General features: G+C 38.9%; 2 protein-coding genes across 2 annotated transcripts; one reads left to right on the top strand and one right to left on the bottom strand.

Annotated features, from left to right (window-relative positions):
* Nucleotides 1-3,399: 3,399 nt before the first annotated feature.
* Nucleotides 3,400-10,180, bottom strand: LOC113671557 (uncharacterized). The gene is given in 8 exon segments (XM_027187785.2): nt 3,400-4,210; nt 4,474-4,860; nt 5,232-5,360; nt 5,363-5,470; nt 5,905-6,033; nt 6,658-6,759; nt 7,071-7,381; nt 10,000-10,180. Coding segments are annotated over 8 exon segments (1,557 nt in total). The 5' UTR covers nt 10,122-10,180; the 3' UTR covers nt 3,400-3,941.
* A 539-nt stretch (nt 10,181-10,719) lies between these two features.
* Nucleotides 10,720-17,215, top strand: LOC113671555 (uncharacterized). The gene is made up of 3 exons (XM_027187784.2): nt 10,720-11,032; nt 13,353-13,409; nt 14,526-17,215. The coding sequence occupies exon 3, from the start codon at nt 14,555-14,557 to the stop codon at nt 16,412-16,414; it is 1,860 nt and encodes a 619-aa protein (XP_027043585.2). The 5' UTR covers nt 10,720-11,032; nt 13,353-13,409; nt 14,526-14,554; the 3' UTR covers nt 16,415-17,215.

Here is a 17,215-nt window from a genome sequence, read left to right on the forward strand (position 1 = left end):
CTTCCCACTATTTTAACCGTATTGCAAAACATTTCCAATGAAACAAGTTCCTCCCTCAGAAAATTTATTCTAACTATTGATCAAATGAAACCGCAAGAAAAAGCAGCCGATCTAATTAGAAAGAAAACCAGAAAATGTGTCTCATTATTTAATAACTAGGAAATAGCAGTCATTACATACCTGTCTGTAAAGCGTTTGCTGCATCTTTCGCATTTAAACGGTCTTTCACCAGTGTGTGTCCTCATATGGGTCTGCAGGGAATTGGACTGAGAAAAACCCTTCTTACATACGGTGCATTTGAAAGGTCGTTCCCCCGTGTGCGTGCGCAAATGGACAGTCAGATTACCAGATTGATTGAAGGCTCGCGGGCAGAAGAGACACTTGTATGGTTTTTCTCCACTGTGAATACGCATGTGGACTTTCAGTGCGGACGGACGCAGAAACATTCTTTGGCATTCTCGGCACGTTAGTCTCTTATCTCTTTTGATATTTTCACCCTTAGCCTTCTTAGCCAGCGGTTGTGTTTTTACCACGGAAGATACTCCAGGGATATATGGAGAGAACCCAGGTTCGTAACTGTAGCGGAACGGGTTTACGCAAGGGGAATACACTGGATGGTGATCATAGTGCTGATGATGCATCCCAAAAATGGGAATCTCTCTCTGACTTACGTTAGGAATTTCTGAGAATACTTGCCATTGATCGAGTACCGGTGTGCTATTGACAAAAAGTATGTTTCAAGTTTTAACACTGTAACTTCTAAGAGTGATTAGCATCTAATCTTTCACCCCAAAATCAAACATTCATTCAGGGGTTTATCTACCTTTTGGACTTGTTGGCCTTTTTGAGAGATCTGGAAGCTTGGTAGCCTAATGTTTTAACATTGCGAGATTTATTCTTACTGCTTCTTTGTTATTTAGTAACTCGAAGAAATATCGGAAAGAAAGTCCAATTTTTGTTTCAACCTTTGCAAGAGTTGATAACTCAAAAGTCAAGCGGGCGGCAAAAATTGAAGGCCCAGACCGGCGCGGCTATGGCTGGCGATGTCTAGGTGATTGGTCAAAATCGTGGGACTCCGCACGTTAGCCTTGGTTTATTGCTATTTCTGTGTTTTGATTGGTTCACAGGCAATATTATCGGAGCTCATATCCCTTTGTTGTGTTAACTTTCTCACAGCAGTACAAACAAAACATTTCTGTTTAAAGCAGAAATTGTGATCTTGGTTGTTTTCATTGAATCAATCATCATTGCATTTCTCTCGCGGTTGGCTATAAGCACGTAAACGTTTTGAAATACCTGTGGCCAACAAAAAAATGGGATTTAATTTTTCTGTTACCCACCTCATTTTCTTCACGAGTTTATCGAATATTTGTTGAATATACGTTGCTTTATGTTAGAATGAAAAGTGGCCTGTAATTTGTATATATTTCAACTTTTCACCAAGGAATTTACTTAGCAATGCTCAAGGTCAGCGCAGACCTCACAAGGTTAATTTCATAAAAAGTGTTTTTATTCTAAAAACGCATGAAAATTTTTACTGTCCATATGACGCTCTACTGCCAACATCTGACATTGATATGCAGTCATGTCAACAGTGACGTCAGCGTTTTCGAAAAGCTCCGGTTCTGAAGCGGATTTTTGTGATCGGTTGACCTAAACACAGAAATACAGTAGCCTTGTTGTCAAAATCGGAGGAAAACTCCTCCGAATTTGCGTTATTATACGTTTCTAGTGTAATGTAAGCAGTGGCTCACTGAAAACAATTAAACACCAGTATTCGGCTTACCTTTCTCGTCTGTTCCTGTTAGAACCACTGAATCCACTCTTATAATAAAACGTCGATGTGTCCATTGATCTCTCATCGAAAGTTTCCATTATTCTCTAAGAGGAGTGCACTGATAAAGATAGCAAGAATATAAACAATATAATGGAATAGGACGTGACAGTATTTTTCAAATCGTTCTTTTTAATTTGCCTTCATTTCAAGTTGACTGTTGACTGATCTAAATCGATTTTCGTTGTTTAAAGTTGTGATAGATAGTTATCTGTTCCTTTTGAATTTTAAAACTTTCCGTACCAATTGCGATCATTGTTATTTCAATCAATGTTTTTTTGTTTGCTTGTTCGGTTGGTTTAGCTAAAACAGACTTCGTTGTTTTTCACTGTTAAGTTTATTTTACAAAGTTTTGTCATATTTCTCTTCCACTAGCCATCAATTTTGTTTGCTGCATATATCTCGTAAAACTGTTAATCTTTACTGTTTTAATGTATCGATCATCATTGTTGAATATTCCTTTATCTTGCTTTAAGGTAAAGAATAACGGGGAGGTAAGTAATCTCTTCAGATAGAATAGTTTTGAACGTCTATCATGATCGTTTTAGCTAAAAACTGTCAATAAAAGTTACTCACATTTCGTCGACTTCAGAGGGAATGATATTCCCATGGAGAAAGTTGCGGTTTCTTTATAAACGTTAAACAAGAATTGGAAGCCTTTAATGGGTGACGATTCCAGTACACGCCCTACCACGCCCAGTGCAAATTGGAACTTTCTTCTACTAAATTGTGCAATAAGTTTCCAAATCCCGAACCAATCACCGATTCTCAGCTATATTAAACCAATGGGGTTTATGTGACAGTAAAGGGATTGAGAAATCACTACAATGTCGAGTTATAGGCGGGGTGACTTCAAAGAATGCCGCTGGAATATTAATTTCCAGGCATCGACGTTTTGTCATGTATCTCTCTTAAAAAGTGATTTTAATTATTTTCTAAACGTTTTGAAACGAAATGAAAACTGCCTCTCGCTTCCAAACGCTCGTTCTTACGAACGTGAATATTTCACTATAACCAAGAGGATATAAACCGCAGTTGATATTCTCGTTCTCGTAACTAAAACGAGAAACTGCGAAACCATGATAACAAGGGATTGAAGGAGAAAATCTGCATTTTCCCCAATCTCGAAATTTCTACCCAACTTTCGTTCAAAAACCACCTTTTTTCCCTCAACGTACTTCTCAAATAAAGTGATTTTTGACCCTAAAACCCAGAAAGGCATCGTAAATTGAGTGTGGAACTCATACCAAAGTTATTTTTGCATCTGAAATATAAAATCTTCAACTTTTTGAACTGTTTCTCTGACGAAAAGTCCCTGCAGAGCACATACTTGCGGTAAGTATATATGACAGGTTTGAGGGATGCAAAAGATCCTCTTACTTAAGTATTGGACTTTCGATATTTAAGGTTGTACTCGAGCTTACCTATATGATTTAGGTAAAGTCATATTTCACTTCATTTGTGAACTCAACGGCGAGACGGATAATTTTTTAAAAAAATATTTTTCGTTACCGCGATGTCATATTCTCAGTGGAAAAGAGCAAATATGGGTTATTTCGTTGAAATTCACAGGATAAAAGTTAACGGTTTATTAGGTCATATGCGTAACCATAGGAACAGTATTTTATCCTAATGTTCAATAATTTAACGTACATGATGGTATATTGCTACTGTTATTTCAATGAAGTGTCGAAGCAAAACAAGATTGTATAAGGTTTACCTAGCTTCGCTCCTCTTTGATTGGTCTAAAAAGCTATCACTCAACTAAACACCAGTTGGATATAAAGCAAAGCGAGGTATCCTATATAAGCCATGTCGCCGGCAAGTAACACGAAAATAAGATAATTAGTAATCTCGTGAACGAAAGTCAGTCTTCGAAACGCGCACATAAATGTTACCCTCGCTCTGATATTCTGAGCAGAAGTAACGTAATAGCAGACAATGAGAAGAATCAAGAATTTTTGATGACAAAGACAGACTTCCGTTTCCTTCTAAGAAAAACATTAATTACTATAGAATCTGCATATCGCAGCTAACATACTAATTGTTCGTCTCTGCGCCCTTATTTTCTCTTCGATAATGATGGCAAAGGAGTCACTTCGTACTTTCAGGGACGGATCTTCATCTCCGATTTTGTCAAGAAATAGTCGTAGCCTTTCCAAGAATGCCAGGTTATTCCAGCTGCATAATGTTCTGGGTCCTTATCACTTCCGTTGAGATAGAGCCCATTAAGACTTGCCTTATGACACACTCCGTGCCACCAACCGCTCTTGAAAAGTTTGGCGCAGTGGCCAGCACCATATTTATCGTTGTCTTGATCTGGTGTTGAGAATTTGTTGCCACTTTCAAAAGAGAACGAATCACCAGCATCGCCGTCTGTGAGAGGAAAACAATTTAAAGCAAGGAAGGACTTGGAATATTTAATAAATACAGATTGATCATTTTGTCAAGCTTACGCATGCGTTCTTCGTGCCCATGGCGACAAGTATTGAGTAATTTTTAAAACACTCATATCACGCAAAAGCCTTCACAACATATCACTCTAAACTCACGCAAAACTTTTACGAAATGGTTGTGGGAATGTGTTACGCATATGTCACGTACGTACGCTCTGTTCTAACACACAAACGCTTTTTCACCTGTGTATGTTCCACTGGTCATCAAAAACTTCTGGTCAGCACCTGCCACCGTAAATCCTTTATAAACAGCAAATCTGTTCGTTCCATCCGGGGCTCCCAAGTCGAATCTTAACGTGACGGGATTTTTCGCCAGTCGGTGAATTCTGTCCAATCCCAGCCAGAACTCTCCCGATACGTTACCGAATCCATTCTTGTATTCCACCCACGTCCGGTTGCTAAACCAAACCGAGCCGTCAAAACGCTTTTGGAGCACGGTCCAGCCCCCTTCCGCTGTTGTTTGGTCGCAGTAGACCGGAAACGAGCCCATGCCGTCTTCAGGGTTTATGATATAAATACCACTGACCTTAAAACCTGCATTGTACAGCGCGGTGCAATTGGAGTATGTTACTGAAATGAGAATGAGTAATTATGTTATTTTCAGAAGAGAGGATGATTAAGCTCAGAAATGGACCCAACCAAAATAAGCTTTGCTCAAAACACGATCAAGCTGATTGGGGATTAAAATTTTTATCCACTTTCGCGATCCTGCGATTGTAAATCTTTTTGTGCCTGACAAAAAGTGAAAAAAGAATCCCACAGGTCTGATGCGTGTTTCAATTGCACACGCAATGCGTGGTATTGCACGCGCATCACGCGCGTGTTAATGCTGCGGTGCATGGATGCGGTACTGTATGACCTGAAATTTGTTATTGGTGTCATTTGATTGTCTTTTTTAGCGGGAAGCACAGGGTGTATATTTCGATATTTATTTTGCTAACCTGGTTGCGTTGGAGTTGGAGACGAAGTTTGAATCGGAGCCGAGGTCGAGGATGCACTTGGGACGATCACGTGGCCGTATCCTCCTCCGAAGCTACAGTTTTCAAGTCTGTTCTGCACAGCGGTTAGTTGTCACTCATGTTCATAACTTGAGCCCACAGTTTGGCGAGGTGATTGGTTTGGTCGAAAATGGCTGGGACAAAGCGCGTGTTATTGAGTATCTTGTTCAGTTGGTTGTTATCTGATGAAAAAAAGCATCGGAAGTAAATCATGAGCTACCGTCAGTCTAACTGCAATTACAGAGTAGTCTATAATTATCTATAACGTAGTCTGTTGCATTTTACCCTCTTCACCTCCCCCCGAGCTTTTTATCTGGTTTCATTGGACAGCTCACTGATACCCATGACACTTTTGAAAATCCTGGAAGGTGAGAGGCACTGTGAGAGGGAGGAACTTAACTAAAGAGTGGCTGTGCATTAACCCTAATCAGTGCTCGAACCCAGATCACTCAAAGCAGAGTTCAGCGCGCCAGGCTACCCGCCGTCGTATCGCTTCTCCCACATCTGACCAGTAATAGTGAGGGTCAGTTAGTCGTCTCGAATATAATTTTATGCCTCTCATGCTGATGGGAATTTAATTTGGTCTTTAAAAACACTCATTACGTCTGCGATTTACCGGTGCATTGATAAGGTGGCAGATGTAAAATTGTAGATGACACCTGGACAAATTGAGTCGGCGATGGACACACAGTAATGGTCTTTGTTGGTTGAGCTGTTGAAACAGGACTTGTCTGACACTTGGGATCTAGCAAATAAAATCAAAGGAAAGAAACACAGTAAGTGAAAGAAACTTCGGCGCGGCATAGATTCAGGTATTCCGTGTATAAAGCTGAGACCGTAATTACACTCGATGGACGCCGTAGGTATGTTTTTTCGGTTTCTCATCTTTGTTTAGTCGTTCTGATATTCAGGCTAACAAATGTCAGACTACGTTGATTAAATAGTATGATTCTGCATGCGGGGAAACTTTCTCTCAAATTTTCAAATGGAAGTTACCAAAAAAAAAAAAAGCAAAACAAAAACTGGAACACAAGAGCATTAAGTTGTCTATCTAGGAATGGAACTTATCTTCTATTCAACCAAAGGACGTATTATTATTTATCGCCTGGGGGTGAGGGTCGGTGTATTTTGAGGGGATATCATGGTTTCCAGGGGAAATGGAGATCAGTCTTCGCTAACAGAGTATACAGCGAGGGACATAGAAAATTGACTACTTATAAGATCAATAAGGGGGGATCATTTGAATACTACGGGGGGGGGGGGGGGAAATTAGGTAAATTTCATCGTGAAAATACCAAAATCCTCTGAGTCCCCCCTTCCTTTCCCTAACGAAAGACTCCTAAAGGGAGAAGAGAGAACTGTTATTCACCGTTTTCATCAGTACAAACATAGACTTTCATTCTCATGTTATGCGTCGCACACCTCCCCCCTGAGGTCTGCTCCAGAGACCATCCACGGCCATTAGAGGTGGCTGAAAATATAAACAAAAACCGTTCAGTCACTTGAAGCAACACTTTGCTTCAACCAAAAGCAGTAGTTTAATGGTGAAATGATATTAAGAGTAAATATTGTGCATATGTGCAGTTCTCCTGAACCATGGCAAATCGTTGAAAATGCATCATGCAAATTATTTGCCCTTTATTGACTCTTCCCATCATTAATTCGTTCCACTCTGTCTACTTCAAACCCCTGTGGGGTTGGAATCAAATGAGTTGCGCGGAATGGAGCGTTATTTATTTATTTATTTTTTGAAAAAAAGAAGAGCAAAATAGCTTTGCTTACCGATGAAATAGTACTCCTTCCCAGGCTCAAACTCCAACCCATCTGCGCCTACTGCGCTATACTGCTGAAATACTACTGTGAAGTAACGCAGTTGCAGCGGAGAGTCACACTTCATCAAAATTCTGTTTTGAAGTTTAGTAGTTTCTATTACGCATGTCTCGTATGCCTGTTCATCAACTATCCATAGATTTTCATACATTTTTTCCAGAGGAATGCTTCCCTCGACCGCTATCGGGATCATTGCGGGATTCGGGCACACAATCTTCACTTTACTCATTGGTAGAACTGCGAAAGAAAAGTTGTTTTGAAATCTGTGGAAAAACAAACAGCAGAAATTAATGAAAATAAGAATAAAACAGAACAATCCAGAAAATCAATTCTATTTTTAAAGTTTGGTTTCCTGTCAATTGCTTCCACCGATCAAGGTAGAAGAGACGAGCCATTATCGATCTCCTAGGGGGAGGGGAGAGGGGGGAGGGGGAAGGGGGGAGCGGGAATCGGGGGGGGAATCGGGGGATTTCGGAGGGGGCAACTGCCAATAAGGGGGATAATTTGAATACAGCAGAGCTTAATGGACGATCAGGTAAATTACATTGTGGCATAACCAATATCCTCTTATCCCCTCCGCAAGGCGATTGATCGTGATTCCTGAAGAAAGTGTTCTTCGTTAATTGCGGGCTGAAAAAAAATACACTGAAGAAATTGATAAATTGCGTTATTCAAGCTCTTCTTCTTGAAAGGAGCTGTATTTGCGCGGTATTGAATTTCCTTCGGCTTATTGCACCAACGTGGTAAGAGAAAACTCTGTTTGAATTGTCAGCCATCATGTGCATTCACTTTGAGTCAGAACAAACGTAAAAGCTGTAGGAGGTAGTAACTTGAATACGAGATAAGAACAGTAAAAACTTATCTTTTCAGTTTATAAATGTGTTTTGAATAATTCTGCTTCAGGGGATGAACTGTTCTGTTAAAGGTTACAATAGGTACGAATCAGATTATAGTTTCTTGGAGCGAGTGTAACATTCATGCTCATTTTCAAGTCAATTTTTTTTTTTGCGGTGTAAGATAAAATACTCATAGAAGTCCTATTGTAAAACGGCAATATGGACTTTTTATAGCGACCCTGCAGGCAATAACCCTTTAGGCAAAAGGGTAAGCATAAAACTTGTATTTTGTCAGATTTGTCTAATAACCACTTACATTGGGTTAAGATCCGTCCATTCTACCGATGGATAAACTTTGTGCAGCTGCGATTCCGCAAACAGTAAATGTAAATGCAAAATTAAAACACGGCGAAGAATACTCATGATGCTCCGATAAAAAGAACTAAATGATTATTAAGCAGACGTTTTGTTCGGGTTAATTTGTGTGACGTGTTTTACACGGAGGTGCGACCTACGAAGCCGCGTTCTTATCGAAGTGGTTTTAAATGGCTGGTAACAACAAGTATCGATTCGGAAATTTTCAAAGTTAATTCTCTAGTGTTTTATGGTTTCCTTTGGAAAAATCGTGCATCTCATGCGCAGGATACTCTTCCATATATACTTGTGTTGTGAATCAGCAATTAGAGCAATTGTGTTCAAGATGAAAATGAATATTACCGTTTATTTTCATTTCGGTATAAATTATTAGAATTGAAATATCTTTTCCCTCTCTTTATGGACAAGGAAAATCTTCAAAGAAATTTTGCGCGAGAGGTTATACAAAGCAATAGAAGAAACTGCGATAAAATAAATTTGTCTAATATATTCGTTTCAATATGAATACTGCATTCAATCAGATCATCTTTTTTACATAGAGAGGGGGGAAGTTTCTAAAGAAACTGTGGTGCTGCGTCGGTGGGGGTATTAAGAGATTTTTTTGGTTCTATCAAATGAGTTGATAATATTATTTGGCCTCCGCAGAGAGCTGCTAAGGCTGACGTTTTGAGACACCGTTAGCCCGTCGAAAAAGCGACCAGTTGATCAAAACAAATCATCTTTTTTGAAGCTAATTTTAAATCAAGAAAGTAACATGCAGTGATAATCACATCATTTGACACGAGTCATGAAAAACCATGCTGCAGAAATCCTTAGGTTTGACTGAGCATAGCTTAATTTTTTCTTTTCCTCTATGCTTTTACGACTGATTGTGAAAACGTACCACAAGTTTAAGGCTCGTATGGTGGTTAAAGGCGGGCAAATATTACCTCCGATGGTTTATAACTTAGACCATTTTTAAGGCGTACTGATTCGGTTCGTTTGCAGAGTTTATTGTGTTAATTTCTGCTTAGATCAAATTCAAATGGCGTCAACCAAATATCTTTTCATCGTTTACACCAAGGCGTGAGGTAACTTTTTAAAGGAACTGCGGTATATTGCGACGGTGGGGGTAACGCTTGATAGTTTGGTTCTATCAACTGAGTTGATAATGTAATTTGGCCACCAGGATAGTTTCCATGGCTGACCTTCCGATCGTTGGTCCTCCGTCAGAACTCTGACAATGGGCTAACGTTTGAATGGTTATAATAATTATCATGATATCCGCTTTGCTATTGTCTTTGGCATTTTGTCAGCTATCGCCCAGATAACCTACTAAATCTTCCTTATGTGAAAAAATGCACAAGAACTGAAAGGGTAACCAAAGAATCAGAAATCGTGACAACAGCACGTTTTTTTATATAAACTTTGTTATGAACAAACATACCTCCAGCAAACTATTGAGTACCACAAAATCCGTTATGAATTTCAGTGAATCTTTGCAAATGTTTCCACACTTTGACAAGCACTACTCAGTTCTAACGTTAGAAGACATTTCTTTATCGAAAAGTTCTTTAGATTATTGCCAACAAGTTGAAGTTCCTGAGAACATCTAAGTCGAATATATGGCCTACCCTAACAAAGCTTAAACCACGTAATGAAGATCAAATAAACTGCATGATGCAACTTACGCTGGGTTGTGCGAGTCCCACAAGATCGAAGGATTGTTCCAAAAGGCTTGGACAAGAATCAGGCCACATCCAAATAAAATGCATATGATCTGAAAGAGTTTTAGTTTGGGGAAATTTTCCATTTCCACTTGCCTATTAAGATGCCGTGTTCCTCTCTGATCAGTGTGCTCAGAAAACGTCTTTCAATTTCACGAGATTTAATTTTAATAACAAAGAATTCACGACGGTCTTATATCAATATGTTATGCGCAATGTAAACACTGATCATCGGATTAGTGCAAACAAGTTACTTTGATGAATTCATTATTTTCTTGTTCGCTACATAAACAAACAGATTTGCAAACAGACAACCTTTCTGTTGTTATTTAAGAGGGCAGTCATTGCTTATCGCCTGTGAGATCGGAGGATTTTGGGGGGATCATATGGTTTTCAGGGGTGTGTCAACTAGACACACATACTATCAGTCTAACTTGTGCATTCTGGGAAAAATTCGTTTTGTGAGGGTGGCAAATAGAAAAGAAAACACCGAAGATCGCGTTAGGATAGTCTGGTCTCTTTCTTCCCCTTATAAAATCTCTTCGCAAATTTAGAAACCTTTTAATCAAAATCTTTGGACGTTGAGGAACAAAAGAGAAAGAAAGGAGAAATTCTAACTTGCGGCCGATGGATTCCCGCGGGTATCGGGATAGGTCCTTCTCGAGTACCAGTCTCTCGCGTTTATTCGCGAGAAGCCTGGTTGATTCAGGCGGAAACTCTTTGTATTTAGGGTTTTAATCTGGTCCTGTTTCCGCAAAAGATCTCAGAAAAGATTTCCTAAGTTCCACTACTAAAGCTACCATGCCAAGGCGATCTTCAAGCATCAGGAATTACAGACAGAGTTGACAACAACGAGCGAATTACTCTGGAAGACCTCTGCCACACCTGCTGGCTGCGATAACATTCTTATTTCATGACCGTCAACACCTGTGCAGCAAGCACTGATAGCAGAATCTTACTTTTGGGCGAGGACGATAACCTTTGAGAGGCAAAGCAGGTGAGGAGGAAACTCTTAACTTGTATTCCGCTTCGTAGATGAACTTTTTTTAATGTTTGAGCAGAGAAGTTCTGATGTAAACATGTGATTGCATACACCATTGTTAAAAAGATTTTGTTTACATCACGATCTTACTGTTACTGTATGCGTTCTGTACCTCTCCGAGGTCAAAGAATGTGAAGCCTTTTTTCTCACTTTTTTTATCAAGCCGGGCTTGCCTTCTTGTTGCCCGCATTCAAGAAGAAATTGCGGTTTATCCTCAGTGTATTTTTGGAGAATGAATAATGTTATTTTTTTTATTTAAAAGTCTTTAATTTTAATGATAAGACTTGATCGAAGAGACTCTTATTTGATATTATAAGTATAATGCTAGGTAATTCTTGAAGCTAGCTCTGGTCCTTGCCAGCTAAAAACAAAATAAGTTGTTCTGTTATTTTCTCAAGGGGATTAAATGTTCTGTAGTAAAGATCTTTTAGGATTGATCAGCTAGCTTGGAACCATTCTTTGTGAAATTTGCATCAAAGATAAGTTAATGTCAACACACCCTAAAAAGTTGACATGTCCCAGGTGAAATTATTAGGGAAAGCTTACAAGGCTCCAAACTATGTGCCTTTTGAAGTACGGTCTTGGCAATCTAGAGTTATGAAATGGTTGCAATTAAAAAAAGAGGGAGTGAAAAGAAAACATTAATCACCAAAGAAAAAAAGTGCTATGTTGCATGACATGGCTGGAAATTGTTTATTGAAATTCTAGCAATAGGTGATACAACTGAAGACAAATTGTGGCGAATTCTTTATAAAGAAAATTTAAGGGTATCAGTAATGTTGTAGGTAAATTTTGATGTATTTAAAATTTGACCACAAACGCTATGTTCAATTTAGATCGCTAAATTGACAACTTTCTCGGTAAATTTACTGCCCAAAAATATGTCCTACCAAAACTGTAGCAGCTGGGAGCACTGGTTTAAGATCTCATGTTTGAAAATGACATGCTAATTATTATTTTGCACTCATTGAGTAGAACTGTGTGTTAAATTCCCACTACATAGTTGGCAGGTTCATCAAAAGGTGCATTTTTGATCATAGCCGGAGCTCACTAGACAGGCTAATAATTATATTTTTATAAACAAATTTGACGAAATATCCTTTTTTCTCTTCTTTTGAATCGAGCAGTGACTTTCTTCACGTATATAACCTGTTTCCATTCTTGTCCATGGAAAATAGCAGATTGCCTCAAGATGTTACAGAACAGTTCCTAAAAATAATTCTGAAAATTTTTCATTGAGCCGTGAGTTCCCCATATATATAAACTGTTTCCTAGAGTTAGAAAAATTGAGTGAAATGTGAATTTAATTGTAGCAGTTCTCAGGAAAATGAAATAGAATTTATCTTAGTTTCAAAGCATTTAATTCTTTTCTTTTCATTGGCATTAGAATCTATCACATGACCTGCCAATAGTTGCCTACAAATAATGATCTATTCCTGCAAAATGTCATCTAACTGAATTTTGTTTCTGATTTCTGCTCATGGGTAGCTGTGTCCATGCTTGTTTGTGGAAAATAACAGGTTGCCTGAAAATGTTAATGAGCAGTTCCTTAAAAAATAATTCTAAAAAGTAAATTCAATGATCAAAATGTTAAAACAATTATTATAATTGAACTTGGCTGTGGAAAAATATTATAATTTGCCAGTGTCTCCATGATTATGACTATTTCCCACAGCCTTTGGAATCTGCAACTAATTGAACTGCATGAAATTTTTTTAAACCTTGTTATTATAAATGATTGCTAACCCTTCAACTCCCAAGATTTTACTGTTAACTCTCCACTATAGCTGTGACACATTTCCATGGTGTTAGATCAAGATAACAACTTCTACCTGATAAGTTTGAATTTTCTTATTACCTCTATGGTGGACAATGTATGGAAATTATGGGGAGAAGTTACATTTTAATAACTTCTGAGAGTTAAAGGCTAATAAAACTTGATGTGCAATATTAAAGCATTCATCTCCAGAAATGAACACCAAAAAAAAGGGAAATTCTACCATTGCTTAGATTTGTTTCAGATAATTATTTCTTTATGATAGCTTAATTCAGCTGATTGACCCTTACACCCCTAGAGTGACTAGCATCTAATTTCTCCTTACAATATCACCTCTGAATCACACATTAAGGTCATGAGAATAAAAGAAATGATCTCCAACTGAAGAACCTCTTGATTGTGAAACAAATTCTCCTTGTCAGCACCTTACGGAATGTGCAGAGATCATTATGGAGAATATGCAATCCATACTGATGTAAGTTTCTTATTTTATTTTAGATCAAGTTTACAAACATACCTGGCAACTTTCAGTTTATTGTGGCATCAGTTTACTGGGTAAGTGATTTAAATGTTGGCTTTTGTATACTGATTGCTTAATGTTTATAGATTTGAGGAAAATATAGCCATATACATTAGTAAAATGAATGAGGACTACTTTTTGCTTGGGTCATGTTACATATGGCTTTTGTTCTTATTTATTACTTTAGACATGCAGAAAGTAACTATCACTGAGTTGAGTGTCAGTTGCCATGCTATCTGATATTCATGGCACTAGTGCTCAGTCTTTTGATTGGTGTTTTAAGAAATTGGTTTGTCTTTAATATTTAATTGATTTGTGTTTTCAATGGGTAAATTCACTTGTGTCTTGGGAAAACTTCTTTGTGTTTTGGTACATGAAACTGGTTTTGTGTTTGATCCTTTTGGGCTACCATAGAAAAGTTTTCAAATCAGGAGAAGCGATCAAAGCTATAACAGCATTTTATCTACAAGTGAAGCCTCAGGGTCAATCATCACTCTTCATCTGTAGTGCAATCACCCATGATGTAATTGATATTCAGTTTGTGACCTGATTCCTTTATGGTCAACAAAGAACTCAATCGCAATGAAATTTGCCTCTCCCTCAATATCAAAGATTTTCAAAGGAAGGTGACCTGTGAAGATCATTCTTTGCATGTTTTTTTGGTGGTTGGCTTTTTCTGAATTTTTTTAAGATAATCATTAGTCTAATTATCATAATCTGAAATTAAATCGTGTGCTCTTCCAATCATTCTTGTTTTTGACTAATTCCTTCCCCCTCCCTATTGGAGGAGAACAGCATTTTGGTTGGGGAGAAATTAAGCCAAGACCCTCAAACTCTGACCCTATAAAGACCTTGAAAACCACACTTTGTTTGGCAGTACAAATAACCCCCCACCTCCCCTCCCTTCCCACCTCTTTGGTCAAGGAGAGGAATATTGTTCTGGTAACGCAACGGACTCGGGCACTATCATGTCACGTTACTTGACGTAATGTGCATGTAACTTAACGCTACCTCATGCAACGTGGTGTAACGCAACGTGGTGTAACGCAACGTGGTGTAATGCAACGTGGTGTAACGCAACGTGGTGTAACGCAACGTGGTGTAATGCAACGTGAATTCATGAGTTCATTAGACATTTTTGGCTTTTTTAGCTTCATTTACGGAAGACTTCGATAAAGAAATGACTGAACACACGGATTCAACTGAGCACGATGCTTTAGCTTCGGTAAATGCAGATTTTGTGAACAGTTTATTGAATGTAAAGCGGGAGAGAGATAAAGCGATATCCAATGAGGTGAGATCGCAGGTGCAAAACGAGTGCAAAGCTTTTGGCGGCGAGGAGTTGGAGAAACAGAAATGGGAAGATGCGGCAAAAATGATCGCTTTTCAGAGAGCGAAGGAGAAAGAAGGAACAGAGAACAGTGAAAGTAAAAGGAACAAGTTACAACAGGAACAGAAGAGATTGAAGGACGATTGGATGCGAGAAGAAACAGAAAAGAAACGGCAGCTGGAAGAACTTCGCCAGGTTGAGAAAAACAAGGCGAAAGAAGAAGCAGATAAACTGATTTCTCTGGAAATGCAAAAACGGATAGAGACCGAAATGGCTAAGCAACAAGAAACAAAAGATGTTTTTGCTAAAGAACAAGAACGTAGATTACAGGAGGAAGCGAAGCAGGCAGCTGAAGAACAGAAACGGCTGGAAAAGCAAAAAGAGGTGGAGAGGGAAAAATTGAAACATTTGGAACAGGAAATGGAACGCGCGGAACACGAGCAGAAGCGTAAACTGGAAGAGCAGAAGAAACAGGAAGAAGACTGGGTTCAGTTTGCACAAGAGATGAAACAGAAACAGGAGGAAAAGAGCAGAGAAGAAGCTGAGAAACAGCGACAATGGCAGAGGGATAAACATAAAGAAAATGAGGAGATTAGTCAGTTTGTGGAAAGACGGAAAGCTTTGGAATCACAGAGAAGGAAAATGTTTGATGAGGAAAGGGGCAAGACGTCCGAGGAGGCCCGCTTGTTGGAGTCGGGTGTACGACAACAGTTTTTGGCGAAGCAGGAAAAGGTCATCACGGAATTGTTGCAAAATGATCTGGTGAAGGATGAGGTCAGAAAGCGAGAGGAAGCGGAGATAAAGAGAAGAGAGTGCGAGGAGAGAAGGCAAGAAGATGATAGGAGAAAGCTAGAGCTTGAAAAGCAGCTAATGGCTGTGGAGAAGGAAAAGAGGGAAAAAGAGCAAAGGACGAAAGAGGAGGAATGGAAAAAATATCTTTATCAATTGAAACAGAAAGAAGATGAAAAAGTTCAGAGGGATACTGAACAACAAAAGCGTATGGCAGAACAAAGAAAAGAGGACGAGCAGAAAGCTGCTGAGATGGCCGAAACACAACGACGTGCCAGGGAACAACGTCGTAAAGAAGAGCACGAAGCTATGAAGACTGCGGAAAGACGACGGCTTGAACAAGAGCAGAAACGCAAAGAACTCGAACAAGAACGCGAAGAATCAAAGAAAAGAGTGTTACTTCAAGATCAGGAGAAAAGAGAGCAAGAAAGAGCCAAGCAAGAATTAGCGATGCGTAAACAAGAGCAGGAGGAACGGTTGAGAGAAGCTAACAAAGAAAAGCAAGAACAAGAAGCACGAAAGCTTTTAGAAGTTCAGCGAAAGAGGCTTGAACAAAGCGAGACACAAGCTGCTGTGAACGAAGCGGAGCTTCTTGAGCAGAAGAGCAGGAAGGATGAAAGGTCCAAAGGGGCAATTAACAGTGGGAAGATGCTGTTGGAGGAGACTCGCAGGTTAGAGGAGAAGTTTCGGGAAGAGGCGGAGAGGAAGAAACGAGAACACGTGGAAATGCAGAAGAAGGAGTTACTGGCCATGAAAGAGGCTGAAAATGAGCTGATGAGACGAGCGCAAGCTCTGAAAAAGCAAAGTTCGTTCCGCAATGATCAGCAAGCTTCTTCTTCAGCTGGTACAGACAACGGAGGAGATAGATCACGAGGAGAACGTAAGAAAGGATTTTTTGCGTCACTTTTTGGGCGCAAATAATGGTTAAACGTTTTGCGCGACAAGATCATGGGTCAAATCACGACAGACAAGTTCCAAATTTGAATGCGCTAAACCTTTTATACCTTAATATCAGTACCGATATTCTCCATAATCCTCTTCATACATTTTCTTTGGTACTGACAAGGAGAATTTGTTTATCAATCAAAGCTTGGCTTAGGTTGGTGTTCATTTCCTTCATTTTTTGTGGCGCAGTAAAAAGCGCCAAGCATTTAATTAAGTGGCTAAATCAAACGAGTTTACGCAATGTTCTGGCAAAAAATTTTACATATAAGAATTTTCAACCTAGGATCGTCATGGTCAATTTTGTAAAACTGTTTTATCAATGTCAGCGTCGAATAGGAAAAACGTTTTGTTATGAGATTTTCTCAATGAAGAAGTTGCTCGAGGTATAGTAAATAACACACTGTATGTCATTGAGCGAAACTTAAAAATATTTGAATTATACGCCCTATAAAATTTCCGGAGTTTATATCACTAAGTGAAAATTTTTTCTAGACGAATTTTCATTAAAATTTAGGAAGACGATTTCTACTATCGAATAAAATATTGCTGAAGTGTTCAAGAATACTCAGAGAACGTCGCGTGAACAGCTCGTGATGAGGACAACTTGTTTCTTTGAGAGAAACTGTTACAGACTGTTTCCTCCAAGCGAGCTTTGCATAAGTCGCAGCGCTATTCCTAAGATAACGCGGAATGTCTTGGGATCTTCTTCTAATGGTTTTCTTGCACGTAAATTATCTATGCCTCATGATGAGGAAAAATCAAATTAATTTGTCTGCT

This window comes from Pocillopora damicornis, chromosome 14, assembly GCF_964200805.1.
Source record: "Pocillopora damicornis chromosome 14, jaPocDami1.2, whole genome shotgun sequence".
In the NCBI taxonomy this organism is placed as follows: Eukaryota; Metazoa; Cnidaria; class Anthozoa; order Scleractinia; family Pocilloporidae; genus Pocillopora; species Pocillopora damicornis.

Bases quoted from the DNA above. Each gene is read 5' to 3' on its own strand.
- LOC113671555 (XM_027187784.2), top strand. From the start codon at position 14,555: ATGACTGAACACACGGATTCAACTGAGCACGATGCTTTAGCTTCGGTA.